The following is a 19499-nucleotide window of genomic DNA, read 5'->3' on the forward strand; positions in this document are numbered from 1 at the left end:
CCAACCAGCACATGACCTTCACAGCTTCCAGAAGGAAGGGGAATGATTCAACTTACACTTGCATTCTGCTGCTGCTGACAAAGGGATAAATCCCAGCTCTGTAAATGCTCTTATGGCTAAAATAGTTACTCGAGCATCCAAAATGAAGATCACAGACTACAAACTTGTAGCTTTCTGAATATGACTTGTCCCTGCAATAGGATGCATTGTGGATTTGGGGAGCTGAAGGAAAAAACAGAAACAGACAACTTTAATAGATGAAGGGAACCACTACCTGACCCACAACTAGGAAATACTTAGAGCTGGATGTGAGACAGGAGAAATATGTTGCTGTAATGGTTGCTACCAGGCCAGGCCTTGCTACTTACTGTTCTATCCAATGCTTCCAACAACTTTATTCCCAGCTAGCTTAGTAGACCTAGGCTGAAGATGTATTTTGAAGCATTACAACTTAAAATGGATACTTTCCAGCCTCAAAAATGAAGAAAAATGGTTCAGAGCTGCAGAAAACAAGTGCAAAGCACTGTACTGCATGGCATATTAAGGGGTTATTTCTGAGATGCCGTTTCAAGAGCGCCCTTCCATACTTAGGCAAACCATGAACCAGTAAGTTGAACAATATAGTCTCTTCCCATTCCCTGTGCCTAGTTCACGTATTTAGGTAAGGGGTATTTTTTGTTGACTAAAAAACTGCCCTCCCATATTCTTGTAAAGACAGTTAGCTCCTAGATATGGGAACTCAAAGGACTCAACATTAACAGAAGCTGCTTTTCCTGAAGTCAAACCAGCTCCTAATCTATTTTCAACTCTATAGTGCAAATACAACTTCAACACCCTGAGCAAGTATTTTCACTTTCCTTGAAGCATCAAGTGGCATGAATTCATCTTATTCACACAGAATAACTCAGAAGCCGCAAGCCACCAGAGACAAACACAGAAATCCATACACACAGATAGGTTCTTCCTGTTTCACTTTTGGATAAGTACAACTAGTTTTAATGCACTTATATTGTAAACACATTTTCTCTTTATGGTTTAGAAGCACTGAGGAGAATGGGACAGAACGGTGTTTTGAGTGAGATAAATGGTGGTTTTACTAAGGCACTGCAGTTGCCGAACTCAAATACTTGTCCAAGTGTACTGCTCTTAGAGCAGAGAGAATATTTTTGCATTTAACTGCAAAGATAAAACAGCGTTTAGCTCATACATCAACCTGCATTTGTGACAGTTTTTCACTAAGTTATAGTTGCCTTTTATGTACAAAACTGTCTTGAGCGTCATGTGAGGTTGTCACATCACATGCCATTAGAACACAGTAACGTGAAGAGAGATGATAGATTCCGGTTCATTTTTAACCCGTTTTCCCAATAACATTCACAAAAGGTTTAGGGAACTGACTATCCAAACAGCATTTCCAGCACATCACCTCAGTTTTCCTAACCTGTAAGTTTCAGTCAAGTTAATTACTACACTTAGAAACTTCAACCCTTACTCTGGCAAAGAATCCCATTAAAAGTCCCATCAGCAGACAGCTTTTGCAGGACTGCAGCCTCCTTCTAGGGATCTGAATTCAAGTTCTCCCTAACCCTCAGCACGATGCATGTGCCCCATTGCTCTTCAGTTACATCTTCAGTGAGACGTTGATGGAAAAGTTTAATAGAAAGCATTCCTTGCAGGCTTTTCAACCTCATGTTTCGTCACAAAATTTGCAATGACTTATTTCATATTTGGTTGATGGCTGCCAGGAAGGCAATGAGGAAGACTGTATTTCCGCAGACATAGATAGATAACACTATCTGTTTAAACAGACGACCCTGCAAGAGAAGGGAAAGAAAAGGCATAGAAATGTCAGCCTCTTTATTTGCTTAAACAAAGAATCATCACATCTCATAGTAGTTATTTACAAAGTTGTTACCTCTGCTTCTGCAGATGTGAGTGATTGCAGTATCTGTACTCTGTCATCCTCTATCACTTCAACTGTGAGTTGGAAGGAAAAAAAAAAAAAAATGTAAGTCTGCTTTTAAGAGAAAGGGTTTGTTTTTCCTTCACTTTTTACGAGGCAGAGGTCTTGATCCAGTGCTTTAGTAGCAAAGCTTTATACAGCATCAGACTTGAGAATCGCTTGCAAGTCTCCTTTGACTCTCCATGACCTGTGCTATCATGCTCCCTGCACAAGTTAGAAACCATTCCAGAGCTGACTGACAAAGTAACTTCTGGACATTGAAGTGGCAAAACATTCTGTCTCTTTTGCTAGAGTGAATCATCAAAACACTGAGTTCTGAGCTGAACATAACATTCACTTTATCCAAAACCTTTTCATTTTAAGATAACAAGATTAACAAGTACTTTCCATTAGCCAACATTCATTGTTCAAACACTGAATGTTCACTTCTCTATTGCTAGGAAGGGATTAGTGCAGTTAAATTTAAATTCATGTCTTCTATAATTGCCACTTTACACAGCCTCTTAACTAATCATGCTTCTTCAATTCTGCAGAGGCCTCATCTCTGCCTTAGATACAGATTGTTTACATGAGCACAGTCATCTCCACTCAGTGACACCAAAGAGTGAAGGAATTGCTAATAAAGTTACTACCAGTCTCTTCACTAGACATATTGGTGCCAGGATTTCACCTTCACTGCTGTGTTCACTCAAAATTTTTGTGCTCAAATTTCTGCTCATTTTGCTCATGCAATAACAGCCATTCATACCAGCTCTTTGTCACAATAAAATGCCAACTAAATCTGCATGAATAAACCTGTATTTTACCCTACCCACCTGGGATCAAAAACATGGCAAACAGTGACAGATTCTTGGAAAATACTTATACATTTCAGCATGCCCCTATGAACTTGGGTTTGAGAAATGAGAGGTTACTATTTAGAATGGTACAAAAATAATTTTTCTAGAATACTTTGGTCTTGAAAGCTGTTTTACTCCCATACTACTTTGTGCAGAACACATGGTACTATTACTCAAGAGTAATTTCTTTTCAGTTTCCAAGTTAGGGGCCAAAGAACACCTCCTGAAATTCAATCCACTCTGCCACATTTTTTGCACGATCCTCAGGAAGCAAGGTAACAAGAGGATTTTGGTTGGGTTCGTACCTTTACGTATGAGACGGTAGCTGTGTATTTCCAGAAGAACATCAATACTGACATGCCAAGCCACAAAACCAATCATTGTGTAGGTGTCCCAAGGGTTTGGTAGGTCAAGTGCTGGTAGATCCATTCCCAAGAACATAGTTACCACTAGTCAGTAAAAACAAGATAAAAGAGACACTAAGAGTGCAGTACCAGGGTAATTTTTAAAGTGTTCTCGATACCTCGGGCAATAGATTTCCCATGAACTGCCTATAACTGCTTGAGGAATGAGGTTAAAGAGGCCAATTCCACTAAAAGGTTGGCTTTTTGGGGGGGGGCAGTGTGAGGAGGAAGGCAGAAAGAAAAGGAGAAGACCAAGGTAGTTTTCATCCTGCTCAATGCCCTATCGTACCACAGCCACACAAACACCAGCAGTTGTGACTCTACCAACATGACCACAGTCACCACAACACTTGTGCTTAAGCTGCCTGTGGAAACTTGTCACTATTAACAGAATTAAGCCCAGCTTCCAGTTATGCGAGTTCCCCCTCTCCCATTAAATAACATTGAACTATATTACTGTAAGAACACTATACTCAAATCTTGCAGGACAAAAAGAAATTACCCAATATAAGAACAAGTCCTCATTACAGAGATCTTTCAGATTTGCCTGCAATCTCTTTGGTTTTACACAGTTATTTCTCCTTAAAGCAGTACCTGGTAGTGTCTTAAAACTCACACAGACGATTGCCAGCACGAAAAAGAAACTTCAGAGATGCCTGGACTGGACATCCATAGATGTTTTGGATGAGCAATAGCCCAGACAATGAACAAAGTTCATTCAAAGAAAAATCACTTAAGAGAGTTACAACTATAGTCCTACTCACCAGCTAGTATTCTAGCTGTTGTACCAGCAGTCCAGTGAAACCAGTTAAATAACTGCCTCCTACAAAACAAGGAAAGCATTTTATTGATTATGTAGTTTGGGAAGGAAGGGAAAAAAAAAAAAAAATAGAACATTGTTATTTACTTTAAAGGTATATTTTAAATGTAAAAAGTATTTTTAAAGAAATGACCAGAATTCCTGGGGCTGTAACTTAGTGAGGGAGTAGTGAGTACCTTGGTGCATGACGAGATGGTCTGAAACCTGCCATAAGTGGTTGAATGACTGTCAGAGCCATCACAATGCAGCCAAGATAGGGATGCAAACCTGCTTGCTAAACACAAGACATTTTTCTTTAATATCTTAGTCATATAAAGACACAGAAAAAAATACCAAAAACTTGACAATTTCATTTATGCCTGTATTAGTAAGTTACAACAGTGGAGCAGCACTGTATTTAGGGTGGCAGAGGCAACAGGACACAGTGAGCTCCCCTGCTGCTGGACGGAGATGGTTCTCCTCAACAGCGTAAGACCCTGGTAAGTTTGACCCAGGCTTGTCCCACCTTTTTGCTGTATTGAGAAACCCTACTAGCTTAAAAGCAGAAAGCAATATGAGTGTAGAAGCTATGCTCCAAGCTCTCCACCCTCAATCCTGTGTCTTCAGGAGCGGCAAATTTTGTAATTTCTCCCAGCGCTGGTCTCCCCTCTCACTCCCAACTGTTCTAATCTTAACCCTGAAGCATTTTATATTCAATTCCCCTAGCTCATACCTGTGATCATACTCTCCCACCTTTAATTCAGATACTTGAGATTTTGCAGTTTCTGATACCACCTAGCACAAAATATTATACAGGTAACAGCAACAGGTATACAATTTCTATCCTACTACTGTTCCAGAAAAAAACTTAATCACTGGATACAGTTAAAATCCAAGTTCATAACAACACTTATTCCCAGCAGGTTTACCATATGTTAGTAAGTCAGCTGTCCCATCCTTACTTCCCTCCAAATTCAAATTCTCTGAGGAAATGGGAAGAAGGCTGATTTAGCACATAAAGAAACTGTGAGCAAGGATTTTATTTGGGATAAAGAGGAAGAGAGAAAGTCCTGAAGATTTTCAGCTGCAGTTACAGGAGGCAACATGCCTCTTCTGTGTTGACAGGATTTGAAATTAGCCTACTTAAGGACAGCTTTCACAGCAATTTCCTCAGCAATAATTCTAACATGTTAGTCACCAATGGACCTCCTCATTCATCTGGTCCAACCTTCACATTTGAGTTCACAAAATAAAAGCACACACTTACGTGGCTCCAGCCTCCTCGGTATATAAAAGGCAACACAAAAGAAATGCTTGTAAGCATGACTGTGCTCAACATAAGCATACGATGCACCTAGAAAAGTTAAGTTTGCTTTTAGATACTCAACAGCTTCCTTAGTACACCATTAAAATACATTAACAGATCTACAGTTAAAGATCTATAACAAATTGATCTACAGTTAAAGATGTGCTTAGTGTCCTCTTTAGACTTTGCTTTACTAGTAATGCAGGTGAACTTCTGATATGCAATTATTTCATAAGATTAAAGAAAGATAAAAATCAAAGTTTGATTGCCTATTTCTTGTATCTAGCAGGTTTATAATTCTGCTTACAATAAAGCTAGAAAATACAGCTGGAGATACAGGAAGATTTTGCCCACCTGGAACCACAACTCCTTTCCAAAGAGGAAGGAGTGAGACCAGACAGGTTTGAAGAACCGCGCGACAATGACACCGATGCTCACTGTGGTAACCCAAGCAACACACATCAGCGCTCCTGAAAAGTGAGAAAAAAAGACACAGTAAACGTGAGTGACTCAGCCGCATACGAACACAGCTCCAAAGACTGTGTAATAGCTTACCCCGTACACTTATACTCAGAACTTACCAGTGATAAGTTTTTAATCACTTGGTTCTGACTACAACTTGACAGCATTTACCTGCTAGAGGGCAGAAACACCCATACAAAATACCACCATACTGTGTCCACACAGCACAACAGACCCACTCTGACTACTGCACGTTTCACATGTGCCAGTACAGTCAGTACATACTGGTGAGAGATGCTGTTCTGCCACCAGCTCAGACATCAGAGGACGAAAGGTGACATTTTGTACAATTTGTTTAACACAATGAGTGATAGTTCTCTCACAGGCCTGCTTCAAAGTCCAGTATTGAAAGAGGAAAAATTCCTGTTAACTTCAATGGCTCTGGACTGCCAGTTGAAGGGTTTCTCATTTCAAGTAGAATTAAACCAATAACACAACAAGGACAAATTAAACCAGAAAGAAAGAGGTAAACAGAAATAGGTGCTAATTATAAATTTTGGAGAAAATGTAACCACAGGTTCACTTTCCTGGGCAAAAGAACCTTATAATACTGTTCATGAAATAAGAAATTATCAATGACTTCACTCCAACTGCACAGTCTCAGATCTTGCTGGTCAACAATATATATAGATAACTTGAGTGCCAGAAATACAGGAGGAAATAGCTACTCTGCAATAAAGAGGAAGACTTCACTCTCTAGTCTCAGCAAGTGTAGAACTGGAAGGCAGAACTATAAGTTGCAGCTTACCATGAACCTTGATGAGCTGTGGGGAGTGAGAACCTCCAATATCCCGAGGAAGGCCTGTGACATCGTACATTCCATTGGTGACCAGAGGCTGACGACTGTGTTTATGTATTAGTCCACCTAAGCAGTGACATGAGGTGATTTACATATGACTGGTGAAAGCCACTGCACTTGTCAGTCTGCCCACTCCTCATTTATGAATGCAAGCCCTGCTGTGACCACCAAGAATTATCACGCAAACCAGATTTCTGACACACAATGCGGTAAGAACTTAAGATATCATTTAAGTTGTCTTGCACACTTCATCTGCAAGAACCCACTCACCCCACTACAGAAAACAGCTTTCTCCACTACATGCACAAAATGTGAAGACTAATTCCTTTTGATGCTGGTCTTTTTTTAAAAAGGATGTGGCCAGCTACCAGTTCCTAGTATCAAGTAGGCAATATAACACATGTGTAACTTTACTAAAATTTCCAAAAGCAAACTCATGATCCAGAAAGGCAGTAAAAATTACAGGATTAAGTGCCTCAAACTTGGAAACCTTAGTTCAGATACTAATTCTCAGCTAAGTCCTCTCTTACCTAAGGGTTACTAACTCATTTAGAACAGTTCAAAGAAAAGCAGCCATATGTTAGTCAAGTTTACCTTCACCAGCTTCCCCATCTGCCAGAAAGATGTAGTAACTGGCATTCAGGTCAAATCTCCCTGTGTAAGCAGGAAGATGAATACTCCTCCTGAAGGAACACTGAAGTACACCATCCACAAGCCTCCAGGACACATCTTCAAGGGCATTCTGTGAAACAGGAAACATGTAATACCCAGGCTTTTCAGACTGGCAGAGTAATAATACCTTTTGGCTTAAAAGTAATCCTGTGAAAGACAAGAGTGTCACTGGTGTACAAAGAAAGAATGGCAACAAAAAAATGGCAATGATCAGGGTGGTGATAAGAATCTCTTGCATACCAACTAGGGAGGCATGTCAGTAAGTCAACAGAGCAACATAAGGGTGTCTGTCTTACAACTCTTGACTCAAGATATATTGATTGCAACTTCAGCCTTAGCAAAGGGACAGAGTAACAAAGGGCACAAAATTCCTCAATAGAGTAAGATCCCAGCACACAACTTCAATTTTTAAAAATTAGACTTCCAAAGGTAGCATCTACTAGGAAGTAAGAGACCAACAAATCTTACCTTGAAGAATTATGGACCCACCTTACTATTTACCTCCACTGTGCAAAATAAAAGCACAGAGTAGAAACATACCATTCATGACTTCAAACCCACATTTGTGGAAGTGTCTTAGTGGTTTTCAAATGTACCTCTGAATCCAGAGCAGGAGGACTTCGTCCCTTCAGGGAGGCAGAGCTTACGTGAACATGGTGGTCCTCATTAACACACAGATATGCATCATCACCACCCTGAAGAGTTTAAAAGAAAAAAGGTATTTATAGCCAAATAAAACCCACTACTGGCAGTCTCCAAAAGCTCTTTCATTTAATGTGTGCAGCAAGAGCTGAGACAGATTTCTCTAGCTGTCAAGCTATTATTTCCCAGCTTTCAAACACTTCACTATTCCTGAGGTACCACATTAAGTCAGACAGATGACACATAGTAAAGCATTATTACCATTTACACTTCTCCCTCCCCCAGGCAGCAACTGTATTATCAACGTTTAATTATTTCGAATTTACTAAATAAAGCACACAAGACAGATTGATATCAATGTCATGTAAAAAAAAAAAAAATTTAGTTAAAAGTTGGGTTTCCTCATAGCTGTAAAGACAAAGTACTGTTAAGAACCAAGTGTTCTTGCACTAGGGACATTAACAAACAGCATCTCATTTGTGCAGCAGTTAGATTATGGATTATGCATTTGTCAACAGCATCGTCCTTTCACTTTAACACCAGTTACAAAAAGAAAAATCTCTGAACGCTTCAAGATTGAATGGAGTCGTTCCTGTACAAAAAATGATGAAATGCAAACGGTTTCCAGAAAGCATAGTAACCCAGCTTCTGACAAGTGAGGGTTTTTGGTCTAGCCAGGAATTCCAGTCAGCTACTCTGCTATCAGACACGTTGGATTCATAGAATTATAGAATGGTTTGGGTTGGAAGGAACCTTAACGGTCATTTAGTTCAAACCCTCCTGCCATGAGCAGGGACACCTCCCACCATCAGGTTGGATCCAGATCAGGTTGCTCAAAGCCCCATCCAACCTGGCCATGAACACTTCCATGGGGTATCGTGGGGTATCCACAAATCCTCTGGACAGCTTGTTCCAGAGTCTTACCACCCTCATGGTACATTATTTCTTCCTAATACATAATCTAAATCTACCCTCTCTGTTTGAACCCATTACCTCTTCTATCCCTCCAAGCCCTGATAAACAGTCACTCCCCATCTTTCCTGTAGGCCTCCTGTAAGTACTAGAAGGCTGCTATAGGGTCTCCCCCGAGCCTTCTCTTCTCCAGGCTGAACAAACCCCAACGAGCATGTCCTCACAGGGGAGGTGGTCCAGCCCCTTGATCATCTCTGTGGCCCTCCTCTGGACCTGCTCGAGCAGGTCCATGTCTTTCTTATGCTGTGGTCCCTGGTGCTCAACACAGTACTCCAGGTGGACCCTCATGAGAATGGCATAGACAAGGATAATCACCTCACTCAACCTGCTAAGGTTCTGCTGAAACATATCTCCACAAGGAAATTCTACTGCAGAGTCCTGAGCTAAAACCGAGTATCACGTATAGAAGGCAACCTGTGCTTCAGCACGATGAGAGAAAAGTTACTTTGAGCAACATCTAGCAGCTTTTCGGTCATCCCTCTGCATATTTTGCTAGAGCACCATTCAAACTTTACTAATATTGCAAAAGCAACTAAAGAAGAACATGACACTCACCATCCACTGGTCATGTGACAATGCAAATGCTAAATAGCCTTCACTTGTACCACTCATTTCAATGAATACAGAACTCTTCTCTTGTTGGAAGGATAGAAAAAAACAGGAAGCACTTTCAGGATCACAGTTTGAGGGGCTCCTAATGCAGAACTTCGTACTTCCACAGCCTGATGCATTAAACTGGATAATTAAGCAAACAAGTCATAAGCAATGAGAGCTTCCCCTCTTCTTTCTCCCCTTCTACCCCAGTCTAGGAGAAAGCATACATGGAACAGCAAAGAAATGCCATCTGTGTCTACATACCAATCTCTTAATCCAATCCTACAATTACCCCAGGACTAGCAGGTAAAATGATGGTGAATTCCAAGCTGTACTTTTACTCAACCTGGATTTTCACCTTAAAATAAATAATGGAACAAATTTGAAAAGAAAGGGAAAACTTTAGAGACATTTCCTTTGGTTTAATTTTTAGAGAGGCAATATTAGCTATAGGATGAGAGAAAAGAAGGGAAGATCAGCGTTTAATTTCCTTTGTAAAGTAGGAATTTGAACGATACAAAATGAGAAAATACACATTTTAAAAGTTGTGCTTATTCTGGATCAAATACATGCTTGCTCATTCAAGAATGAGTAATGGAAGTCAGTAACACACATGAACTCATGGAATGAAGCTTGTGTGCAGTTACCAAATAGGAAGTTTTTAGTCAAGACCAGAGCAAAATTTTTCCTCTCTCTCTTCCCAGGTAGGTAGAATATTTTCTGATCATAAAGTTCTAAATGTTCTATCAACCTTCTGACCCACACGTGACATTTAACCCACAGAAGTTCAGGCAACTCAACTAACATGAGAGGGTAGCTGCCTATGTTCTGAGTTGCTGAAATCTAAGTTACCCAATCACCATCTCTCCTTTTCTGTCAACAGGCTCTATCAACACCATTCCACCAAATTCCATTATCACAAGCATTAAAGACACCATTACTTAGGTTTAGAATTACTTACTGGCTTTGATAAGTAGGAAACTGGGTGTGAAGTTGACATAGCCTCTGATGTTGTATGCAGGGGGGTTGTTGGGGACAGCGCACTAGGCTGAGAAACAACAGGACCAGGAATCTTCACCCAGAACGTCCTGTATTTCTTCACAACTGTGGCTCTTAAAAAACACAACACACAGAGCCATTACTGTATACATCAACAGCTGGTTGTTACTTAAAAGGAAAAGGGAAAAGCTTCTATAGTTTATACAACTCATTTGTAAAACCCTCATCTTTATGCAGGCCTCTATGACTTTAGGGATTAAAGTAGGAAAATATCTGGATTCGCATTAGAAAAATAATTTTAAAACATAATACTTCATAATGTATTAGATATAAGAACCATTCATGCAGAGATTATGCCCTCAGAGAAGAGTTGCATAGTTTTATCCATTAGTTCCCCAAAAGCTAGTAGTACAACAGTAAGGCATACATACTGTTTTATCAAGCATCTAGCACAGAAAAAGATGCTTAACGCTGTTTATTACAGGCATGAGAAGTGATCAGTTAACTAGAAATACTAAATAAACTGGACTCCAAATCCCCTTCTCATCTCCCTATAAAAATCCAAATAATCATCTCCAAACTTTCCCTAAAGGACAATCATCTGCATTAATGTAGACTACTCTCCACAGCAAGCAAGAGGTGTCAACCTTTCAGGCCATTAGTCCAAGGACACTTTTCAGTCGCTGGCCAATATTTGACACAGACAATAGGACAAGTTTACCTTATTTGCATTTTAGTGAACCAGAACAGATTTACTTACAGAAACTGTACATGTTTTGGTGCATCTCTAGGAGCAATCCAGTAAACTTTTAGGTGTTTCTTTTTTGCTTTATTTGTGTGACTGACAGCTGAATTCTGAAAACAAACACATATCAGGAGTTACACAGTGGATATGCAGCAAGATTTCCGTGAAGCCATCGCAGGCTGCAGCTGAACCCTGAACAGACACCACGCTTACACTCCACAGGCCCAGTGCAACTGGCTTTTCCCCAGTCAGTCACCATCAGCCTGGATGAAGCATACCACTGATATTCATACATACTAGCAAGCTGAAGGCTGTAAGGAACAACTAGAGATCCTCCAACCCAGAAGACTCCAGTGAAGAGACAGACATTCTCGCAGTGTTTATGTACAAATGGTGTGATGACACTTTTTCTTTCTGATAGTAAGATAATGCTCCCTGTTTGGCTAGTCAGAGCATGAAGGGGTAGTGCAACAACCGTACAGAGAGTTGCACAGAACTAGTATTCCAGAGGACAAAACCCAAAAGTAGTGCTGTGGGCAGACAGTTATTTTCACAAGATAAACAGACCAGTAACATCCCTGAACTAAGTCCTCTGAGCACAGAAGGCACAACTCAGACATCCCCATGGCTTCACAGCACTGATGAATGCAGTAACTGGATGTCACTGGGAACAGAAATGGAGAAGAAAAAGACATCTAGAGAGATTGAGAACTTTGCCCACACCAGATCAGATCACACTGCACATGTTCATAGAGTTCAAGTTGGTTGTTGAGTCAGAGTTCACACCTCTTGCAAATGGGGCAGAATCTATTTACTGAAGTGGATATTGAAGATTGATCTAACCCATTACTTATAAGGCTCCATTAACAGTAACTGACAGAGCAAAACTAAAGATAACAGCCTATCTAGTGCCCTGAACTTGGGCAATACCTGTCCTAAATTTTCTTTGCTGTAAGACACTTTTTTTTTCCTGTCCTAAACAAGCATGCAAAATGACTGATAACTCTCCTCTCCAAAGCAAACAGAGCATTCCCTCCTTTTTTAATCTTAATTGCAACAACCAGAAACACACTACATTTGTTGTGCACAAGTAAATATTATGATAGGGATGCTGCAGCTTGCTGCAGCAGTCAACAGCCTTTTATCACCAGGATAGTTTAAATGGCTGATGAGAACAGTCTGAGAGAGTTGCAGTGAGCCATGCCTCTATAATGCAAGTTGGACCAATTTCCCAGAGACTTACTGAGCTCAAAGATGACTACCTAGCTTAGCTTTGTCCTATTACAGACCTGGTGCAGTACAAACACCTCTATACCTGATGTTAAGACACTAGACTATACCTTGGTACGGCCACACGTCAGAAGCTGAGAAACTCTGCGGTCAGCTAAGATGAAAGAACCAACTGCAGGGCTATCCAGCTGTTCTGCATCCCGGGCCTGCATGAAAAACCCTTCAAAATCTGGTCCAGACAGATGAACTGAAACAAGAAGAAAAATAAAAGGAGGTTGAAATATTCTCCAGAAGAAGAATGAAGTCTTTCCAATAACATCAACCAGAAGCTCATTTTACAAGTACTGAACGACTGCCAAATGGATCACCTGAACAAGATGCAACTACTTAGACACATTTAGCTTAGCTGAGTAAAGACATGCTACAAGGAAACAGTAAATAAAACTCCACCTACAATGGACACAATACCTTCTATGCTGTCCCCTGGTTTAAATTCAGTCCCATTCACTGTAATGGTGTGCTCAGGTGTCAGTTGTGGAGAGCCACCATGACAGGGTATCATGCTAGTGCAGGCTTCTCTTACTTTTCCACTTGGATAGCCATCCACATATGCACAGAGGCAAGTAAACATCCAAACAGCAAAAGCAAGGCCAGGCAGCTCCATCTACATAACGTAAAAGTTACAGGCAATTAAATACAATAAACATTCACAGTACAGGTCACCATTCATCTTCAGAGGAGTCAGCTGAATACTAAAGTTTAAAAATGTTTAAAACAGAAGCATGCACGAGAAGACACCATTCCCAGCTGCAGAAGCTAAAAGTAATGTGTGCTTCTCATAACTGACAGACTTTGCAAGAACATTCACAGGTACCATGTTTCACGCCATCAAGAGTACAGGGATTAGTCGGATGCCTCCATCCACTTGGTGGATTACTTGTCTCAATCTCAGCGCATTTTGACGTCACTTGAGGGTTTTTTTTTTTCTTAGACCTTTCCCATTCTCTCTCAAAAAAAAATATCCAAGACCCTTAAACACCTGCACAGGACAGACAGATCTTAAAACATGTGTCATTGATGTATACAGGTCCACAGTACTGAGGAACTACACAGCTAGTATGAAGCCCACTCTTTTATTAGTCATAACTCCAAGCTGTGCATCATTACAGACTGCCTCTTGTTTCCACCACTCGTGTCTATTCCTTCACATATGAGAAAAAGTTCCCAGGCAACAAGTTCTTCTTTTTACAGGGAAATTGAAATTGCCAAATGTCAGAAATAGATTTTATACGTGTAAAGGAGTGGGAATTTGGTGTAAAGATTTAGACAAAAAAAAAAAAAAAAAAAAAAGGAATACGTATGTTAGTTCCAGAGAAGCACAAAATATTTCCTTTGAACTCTTCCTTTTGGATACTGGACCTTGAGACAACTAGTCAAATGATATAATTGTTTGTCACTCTCTTGTTAAGGGAACAGCTTTCATGAAAAACATGTAGGGTAATAGGACCAAAGAGCTTGAAACAGTTACATGAACCCCTAATCCCAGCATTCATCATATAGTGTTTTGCTCTGCCACAATCTTCTTTTCAAAGAACACTGTGGTAATTGTTTTGTTACTCAACAGCATGCAGGGTTTACAGTTGTATCATTGTCTCCAGAACACCTCAGGCAACAAGAAAAGAAGTTGGGAGAACAGAGATAAACTTCCTTTCCATCTTGAGGCACAAGAAGTGGGTTATCACCTCTGGCAGAACATGTACCAGGCTATACTAGGCAAGCAGGTCTGTCTTCTGGAAAAGCCATGCCCATTTTGCCCCAGCTGATAAGAGGTATCAGGTTATCAAGTTCCCTGACAGTATGCATGGATGTGAAGATAAGAAAGGCTCAGAGCTGTTCACACTGAACTCTGATACCTAAAAAGCAGAGAAATGAAGACAAGGCATGCCATCAGTCTAACGTGCTCTCTAAGAGTCATCAGTATGAACTTGTCCAAAGTTCTCATACATTCAGTGCACATTATCCAGGGCAATACTATGTTCTTATTTCAACCTAAGAGCTCCTCAGCAACTTTACACCAGTAAATAGAAGAAAATTGGAAAGGAGAGGAGGTTGAACAGTTACGTTTCAGGAACTAGGAAAAAAAAAAAAAAATAGGAAAAACCCCACCAAACACAACACTCAACTCTTCCTCCCAAATACTCAAGATAACTTTATGACAGTAACTTTAACTTCTAGTTAAAGTAAGCCTTTCCTTCTAGTTCCAATACTTCTCCAAACTCTCACAAATCTACATCAACATGATTTTATTCATTAGTTAAGGAAGTCTACAGGAAGCCGAAAACTAAGGTTCAGTAAAATGGTGGCACATTAAAGCAGCTTTTATATATACCAGTGAAAACTTCTAAACAAGTTGCTGCCAGAAGACATAAGGCCATATACTGCAGAGGGGAGAAAAAAAAAAAAAAAGTAGGATACTACTATAGTTTAAGTAGCAGAGGATGCAGCAGGGATTTAAAACGAAACAAGAAATATTGTTTGGCAGACTTAACTGACTCCAAAGCTGGCAGAAGAGAAAGAGGAAGAAGCAGAGGTGAAAAAAAAATTTAAAAGTTCCAAATCTGACTAAAGAACTGTACTGGAAACCAATTTTTAAAAAAAAAATATTTTTTAAACAGGGTTAACTGTGGAAGAGCACTCTTCTCTGTGTGTGTTCAATGCTGAGGGCTAGATCCTATAAGAAACAGTCATTTCCAAACTAAAATCTAGCCTGCCTCAAACAACCCTTCCATTGCCTTGAAAAGTCCCTTTGCTACTTTTATCTGGAAATACGTTGTGGCACTCTACATTCTCTGCTTACACAGCGGAAGAGGCAAAGGGGAGACAGGAAGTACTCACAACACAAATCATTCTGTGGTGAGATTCATTTTGTACTTTTAGGAAAAACATCTCCTGAGGTGTTAATGTAGACAAAACAGTACAGTAGGTCAACATTCTAAAGAAGTCAAGCTGTAAGAAACCATTAATTTCAAATTAGTCTGGACTGTAACTCAAATACTGTAATAAAACCCCTTCTATAACACAGTGGAACTTCATATTTAAAACTGTAGTCTGGAATCGCCAAAAATAGAAGTTTACAAACAGTCATTTGCTGCCCCTTACTCAGCTAGGATCACACTGTGCCTCTCCACCCCCTTTCTGCAATGTGCACACACACCCTCAGCCTTCAGCCAAGACCTGTTCAAAAGAAGCCAAATACTAATCATAATGAGCAAGAAAGACAAGGACACAAGAACTGAATATATATCACTTGTAGCTCAAAAGCAAAGATAAAAAGCCCACCACCTAAAGAAGATGGCTAGTTAAACTAATGAACCAGCAATAAGCAAATCTGAGAAAGGACAATAAAAAGTATCTTTATACTCTGGCTGGAGATTGACAAGCAATTATATCTATCCTCACCTAAGTATTTGAACAATAAATCTACTTTGCTAAACAAAAAAAACCCACACCAAACAAAAAAAAGTCAGCCACTGCCAATCAACAAGTCACTCCCATATAAAAGTCACCTCTTCTTCTGTAAGATGACATGATTTCCTCTTTTCTCTGATTAGAGTTCAACAGTCACCATAGTGTTAGTCCCTCCAAAGTGATGGTGTCAGGAATGGCATTTTTAGACATTTAGCATGTCATATAAACCACAATGCAGAAAAGCGATTTAGAATTAAAGGAGTAACTAGCTTTAAAACTTCAAGCAATCACACACAGAGGTAAAAGAGCCAAGGTTTGTAATAAGCAAACATAAGATAAACTGTGGAACATGCAACTTTTTTCTGGTATTCCCCTTTTCAGGAAAAGCAGAGGAAGACAACTAAATCACCCAACCACAGACATTAAGTACAACCCCAAACATAGAAGTGTTAGGATTAACAGCACGGAAAGGATTTGTTACAGAGAGGTTAGGCTCAGGAAAGTTGGAGAGTGCTGGGTGAACTATGCTTAACCTCACAAAAGAATAAATGCCATTCAAAGAATAAAGTAAAAATAAAAACAGTTCTCCACCTGTATCATGAAGGACCTGAGAGTCTGATCAAAGCTATTATGCCTCATGGAACTGTTACTCACTCTGCTACTGTACTCCTCCCAGAAACACGACTGAGTTAAAAAAGCACCAGCTGACCTGCACTCTGATCAGCAGCAGATATCTGCAAGATCCTCTTTTGTAGATAAGAACAACATAAATTGCATCAAAGCCATACATCACCAAGTACTGCCACTAAAGCTAGACTCAAAATGAGAATCTGTTAACTCAAGTTTTGAGGCATGTAAGCTGTGGAGCAGCCTGGTACTACCTACAGCATTTGAGAACACTCTCAGTTTCCACAGTAACTTACTATGAATTGTAGGTTTGTCCTCCTTGACCGATTTTGCTTGCAAGTTGCATTGAGAAGCTTTGGCCACAGGACTTTATTTATAACCCTTTGAAACGCAACTCACCGGTGACAGTGTATGAATTAGCAGAGAGTAAAGGAATAATTGACTTCAGGACTGAAGCATAACAACATCAACAAACATAAAAGCTAATTCCTGTACTATTTTTCAATAAGCAATCCTCAAGGGCTTTCATTAAATTACTGTCATTTGAACAGCCTGGAAGAACAACAAAGAGTTTTAAGATTTCTCTGTTATTCAGTGACTTGATTTCCAAGTTAAATGCATTACAGTGAAAGTCTTGTGTTAACCAAAGGCCCAAGAGTACAGGTAACCTCCTCCTACCCTGCCAGCATGCCAGCTGCACACCCTGGGGTGGCATGCATTAGTAAAAGCCCTGCTGATGGTTACAAGGATGTGCTTAAGAGCATACTAGCTCCACAGTCAGAACACAATCACACAGCATCAGCTGTTGATTTTATTTACTTCTTGTACTGTACACAGACTTTTCAACATGTAACATGGGACCAAAGACAGTGCAAGATCCAGGAGTCCTTTCCCCACACGTCGATACTAGCACACACCACACCATTACCGTATAACGTAGTTATTCAAACCACTGTTTCACGTCTTCATTTAGAAAGGAAAAATATACTTCAAAGCTCATTAGTTTGAAGCATGACTGCAAATTTGTTTGTCTCCCTCTCACCCTACTTTAAATCTTCAGTATAAAATATAACTCAACCCCCCCCGGAGGAAAGAAATCTTCAAAACACGTTTGTTCAAAAAAACTCCAGATCATTACCTGTAATCTGGTTCAATTATCATGTCACTTTTGTGGTGGAAGCAGGGAGGAAAAAAAATGTGTACTTGAAGCCACCTATAATACAGCCCTCCAGTTAATAGAAAGCTAAATAAGACAGAGTGACAGTCATCTTCTCATCACCCTTGCCTTAACTTTTTTCTAAAGTTGGAAAAAGCCACGCATGGCTAGTTATTCCAATGGTAGTGGGACGCAGAATATTTTAAATAAGAGGCAGTCAAAAAAAGCCTACAACAGATATTCCAAAAAAAGTGACCTAGCAACAATCATTCCAGTTAGTATGAATGGTGATGAAGAAACTAGCATTCTCCATGCTTACAACGGACCATGGCAAAACAAGAACCTCTCTGTGATAATTCAAACATTAACCAAAGTAATTACCTGTGCCCTAACCTCAAGGGATTCTGCCTGGCAAGGTAGACTGCAGAGAGAAATATAGATTTGCTCAAAGTAGCTATCAGCTTCTGTAGAGTTTCAATACAACTACACTTGTCTCAACATTCAGAATTTATCATCCCATTTTTTCAGAAGTCATCTCTTCCTCCTCTTAAGGAGAGAGGAGGAAAGAATGAGAAATGGTTGGAAAAATGACTGCTATAATTCCAGAAATAGCATTTTTAAAAGTCTGAACCAACCACACCAAGATTCAGTGAGAATCTTTTCATTATATTTAGTATACATGCAAATTTATTCTCCTGATGACATCTCACAGTAACTGGATTTAGATAAATGCAGAACAGTAAATTACTTCCTCCTGTGTTAAAAAAAACCTCTTACAGTCCCTGCAGGTATCAACAGCTAAGAAAGCCCTGGCACCCTAATTCCTCAAGAGTACAACGTTCACACAAAAACTCAGTGTCTCTTCACAGATGCTATCTTTTTTCAGCTATGTAACAGAACTTCATTAGGTGCAGAGTACTAAATCTAAAATTAATTCCAGAGAGGAAGAGGAGATGAGAAAAAGGGCAAGGCAAACATATTGCCAATTCAAAAGTACAGCAACTATTGTAGCCAGAACCTTTCTTCTGAGCACCCTCAGAAAAAAGGGCAAGCAAAAGAAGATAAAAAAAAAAATCTAAAGGAGAATAAGCCGTATTAACAGGCGTTTGTATCACGTTTCTGTAGAAGTACTCTTACAAAGCAAAATCAGACAGCTTTGCTGTCCAAGAGTCACCTTCCCTCTGAGTCCAGAAAAAGAGCTTGGATTAACTTCTCCTCATTGTTCCTATCACACTAGTTGTACTGAGCAAAGGCAGAAAATAAGTAGTGTTCACCTTCACAATAACTCATTGAAGTACAAACACACACCCCCTCATGCCCACAAAATGACAAAACATACACACTTCAACCTCTTATTTTTTCTCCTCAGTAACTATTCAAAGAGAACTTCAAAGCTTGTCTGTTTCAAAAAGAATTTTTATAACAGTTTCAGTTTAGGTACCTACCTTATAGCCAGTTCTGCTACAGTGACCAAGTCTGAGTAAAATTGCCATTTGCTTTCTACTTATATTAAGAGAACATATCGTATCTTCTATACGACTTGCATCTAACAGTATTAACATTTATCATACCTTAGCTCAGAGGAAGTTTGTCTGAAAGAAGAAACAGCACACACACAAAAAGGAAATATTTATAAGCATCCTTTACACCAGGCACACATTTTTATAATGCTTGCCAAGCTAAGACCCACACACTTCAGCCAAAATGTGTGACATTGTAATGAAGCACTGACTGTAGCTTCCCAGGCTGTGTCAGACGTGTA

The 19499-nt window shown here is 39.8% G+C and overlaps 1 protein-coding gene across 1 annotated transcript; it reads right to left on the reverse strand.

Annotated features, from left to right (window-relative positions):
* Positions 1–1721: 1721 nt before the first annotated feature.
* On the reverse strand, positions 1722–19230 carry FRRS1 (ferric-chelate reductase 1). The gene is made up of 16 exons (XM_008947831.1): positions 19183–19230; positions 12955–13150; positions 12597–12733; positions 11272–11366; positions 10474–10624; positions 9474–9653; positions 7901–7999; positions 7227–7374; positions 6582–6698; positions 5666–5781; positions 5273–5359; positions 4203–4300; positions 3971–4029; positions 3108–3251; positions 1916–1977; positions 1722–1814 (listed from the first exon to the last, which is right to left on the reverse strand). Exons 1-16 carry the CDS (start codon positions 19228–19230, stop codon positions 1722–1724), a joined length of 1830 nt encoding a protein of 609 aa, XP_008946079.1.
* Between the last annotated feature and the right edge of the window lie 269 nt (positions 19231–19499).

Source organism: Merops nubicus, unplaced genomic scaffold (genome assembly GCF_000691845.1).
Source record: "Merops nubicus isolate BGI_N331 unplaced genomic scaffold, ASM69184v1 scaffold15589, whole genome shotgun sequence".
Lineage (NCBI taxonomy): Eukaryota > Metazoa > Chordata > Aves > Coraciiformes > Meropidae > Merops > Merops nubicus.

Bases quoted from the DNA above. Each gene is read 5' to 3' on its own strand.
- FRRS1 (XM_008947831.1), bottom strand. From the start codon at position 19,230: ATGGCAATTTTACTCAGACTTGGTCACTGTAGCAGAACTGGCTATAAG. The intron at 11,367-12,596 runs GTATAGTCTAGT...GTTTGTTTTCAG, and splicing joins TGACGTGTGGCCGTACCAAG to AATTCAGCTGTCAGTCACAC. The intron at 5,360-5,665 runs GTGGGCAAAATC...TAACTTTTCTAG, and splicing joins GAAAGGAGTTGTGGTTCCAG to GTGCATCGTATGCTTATGTT.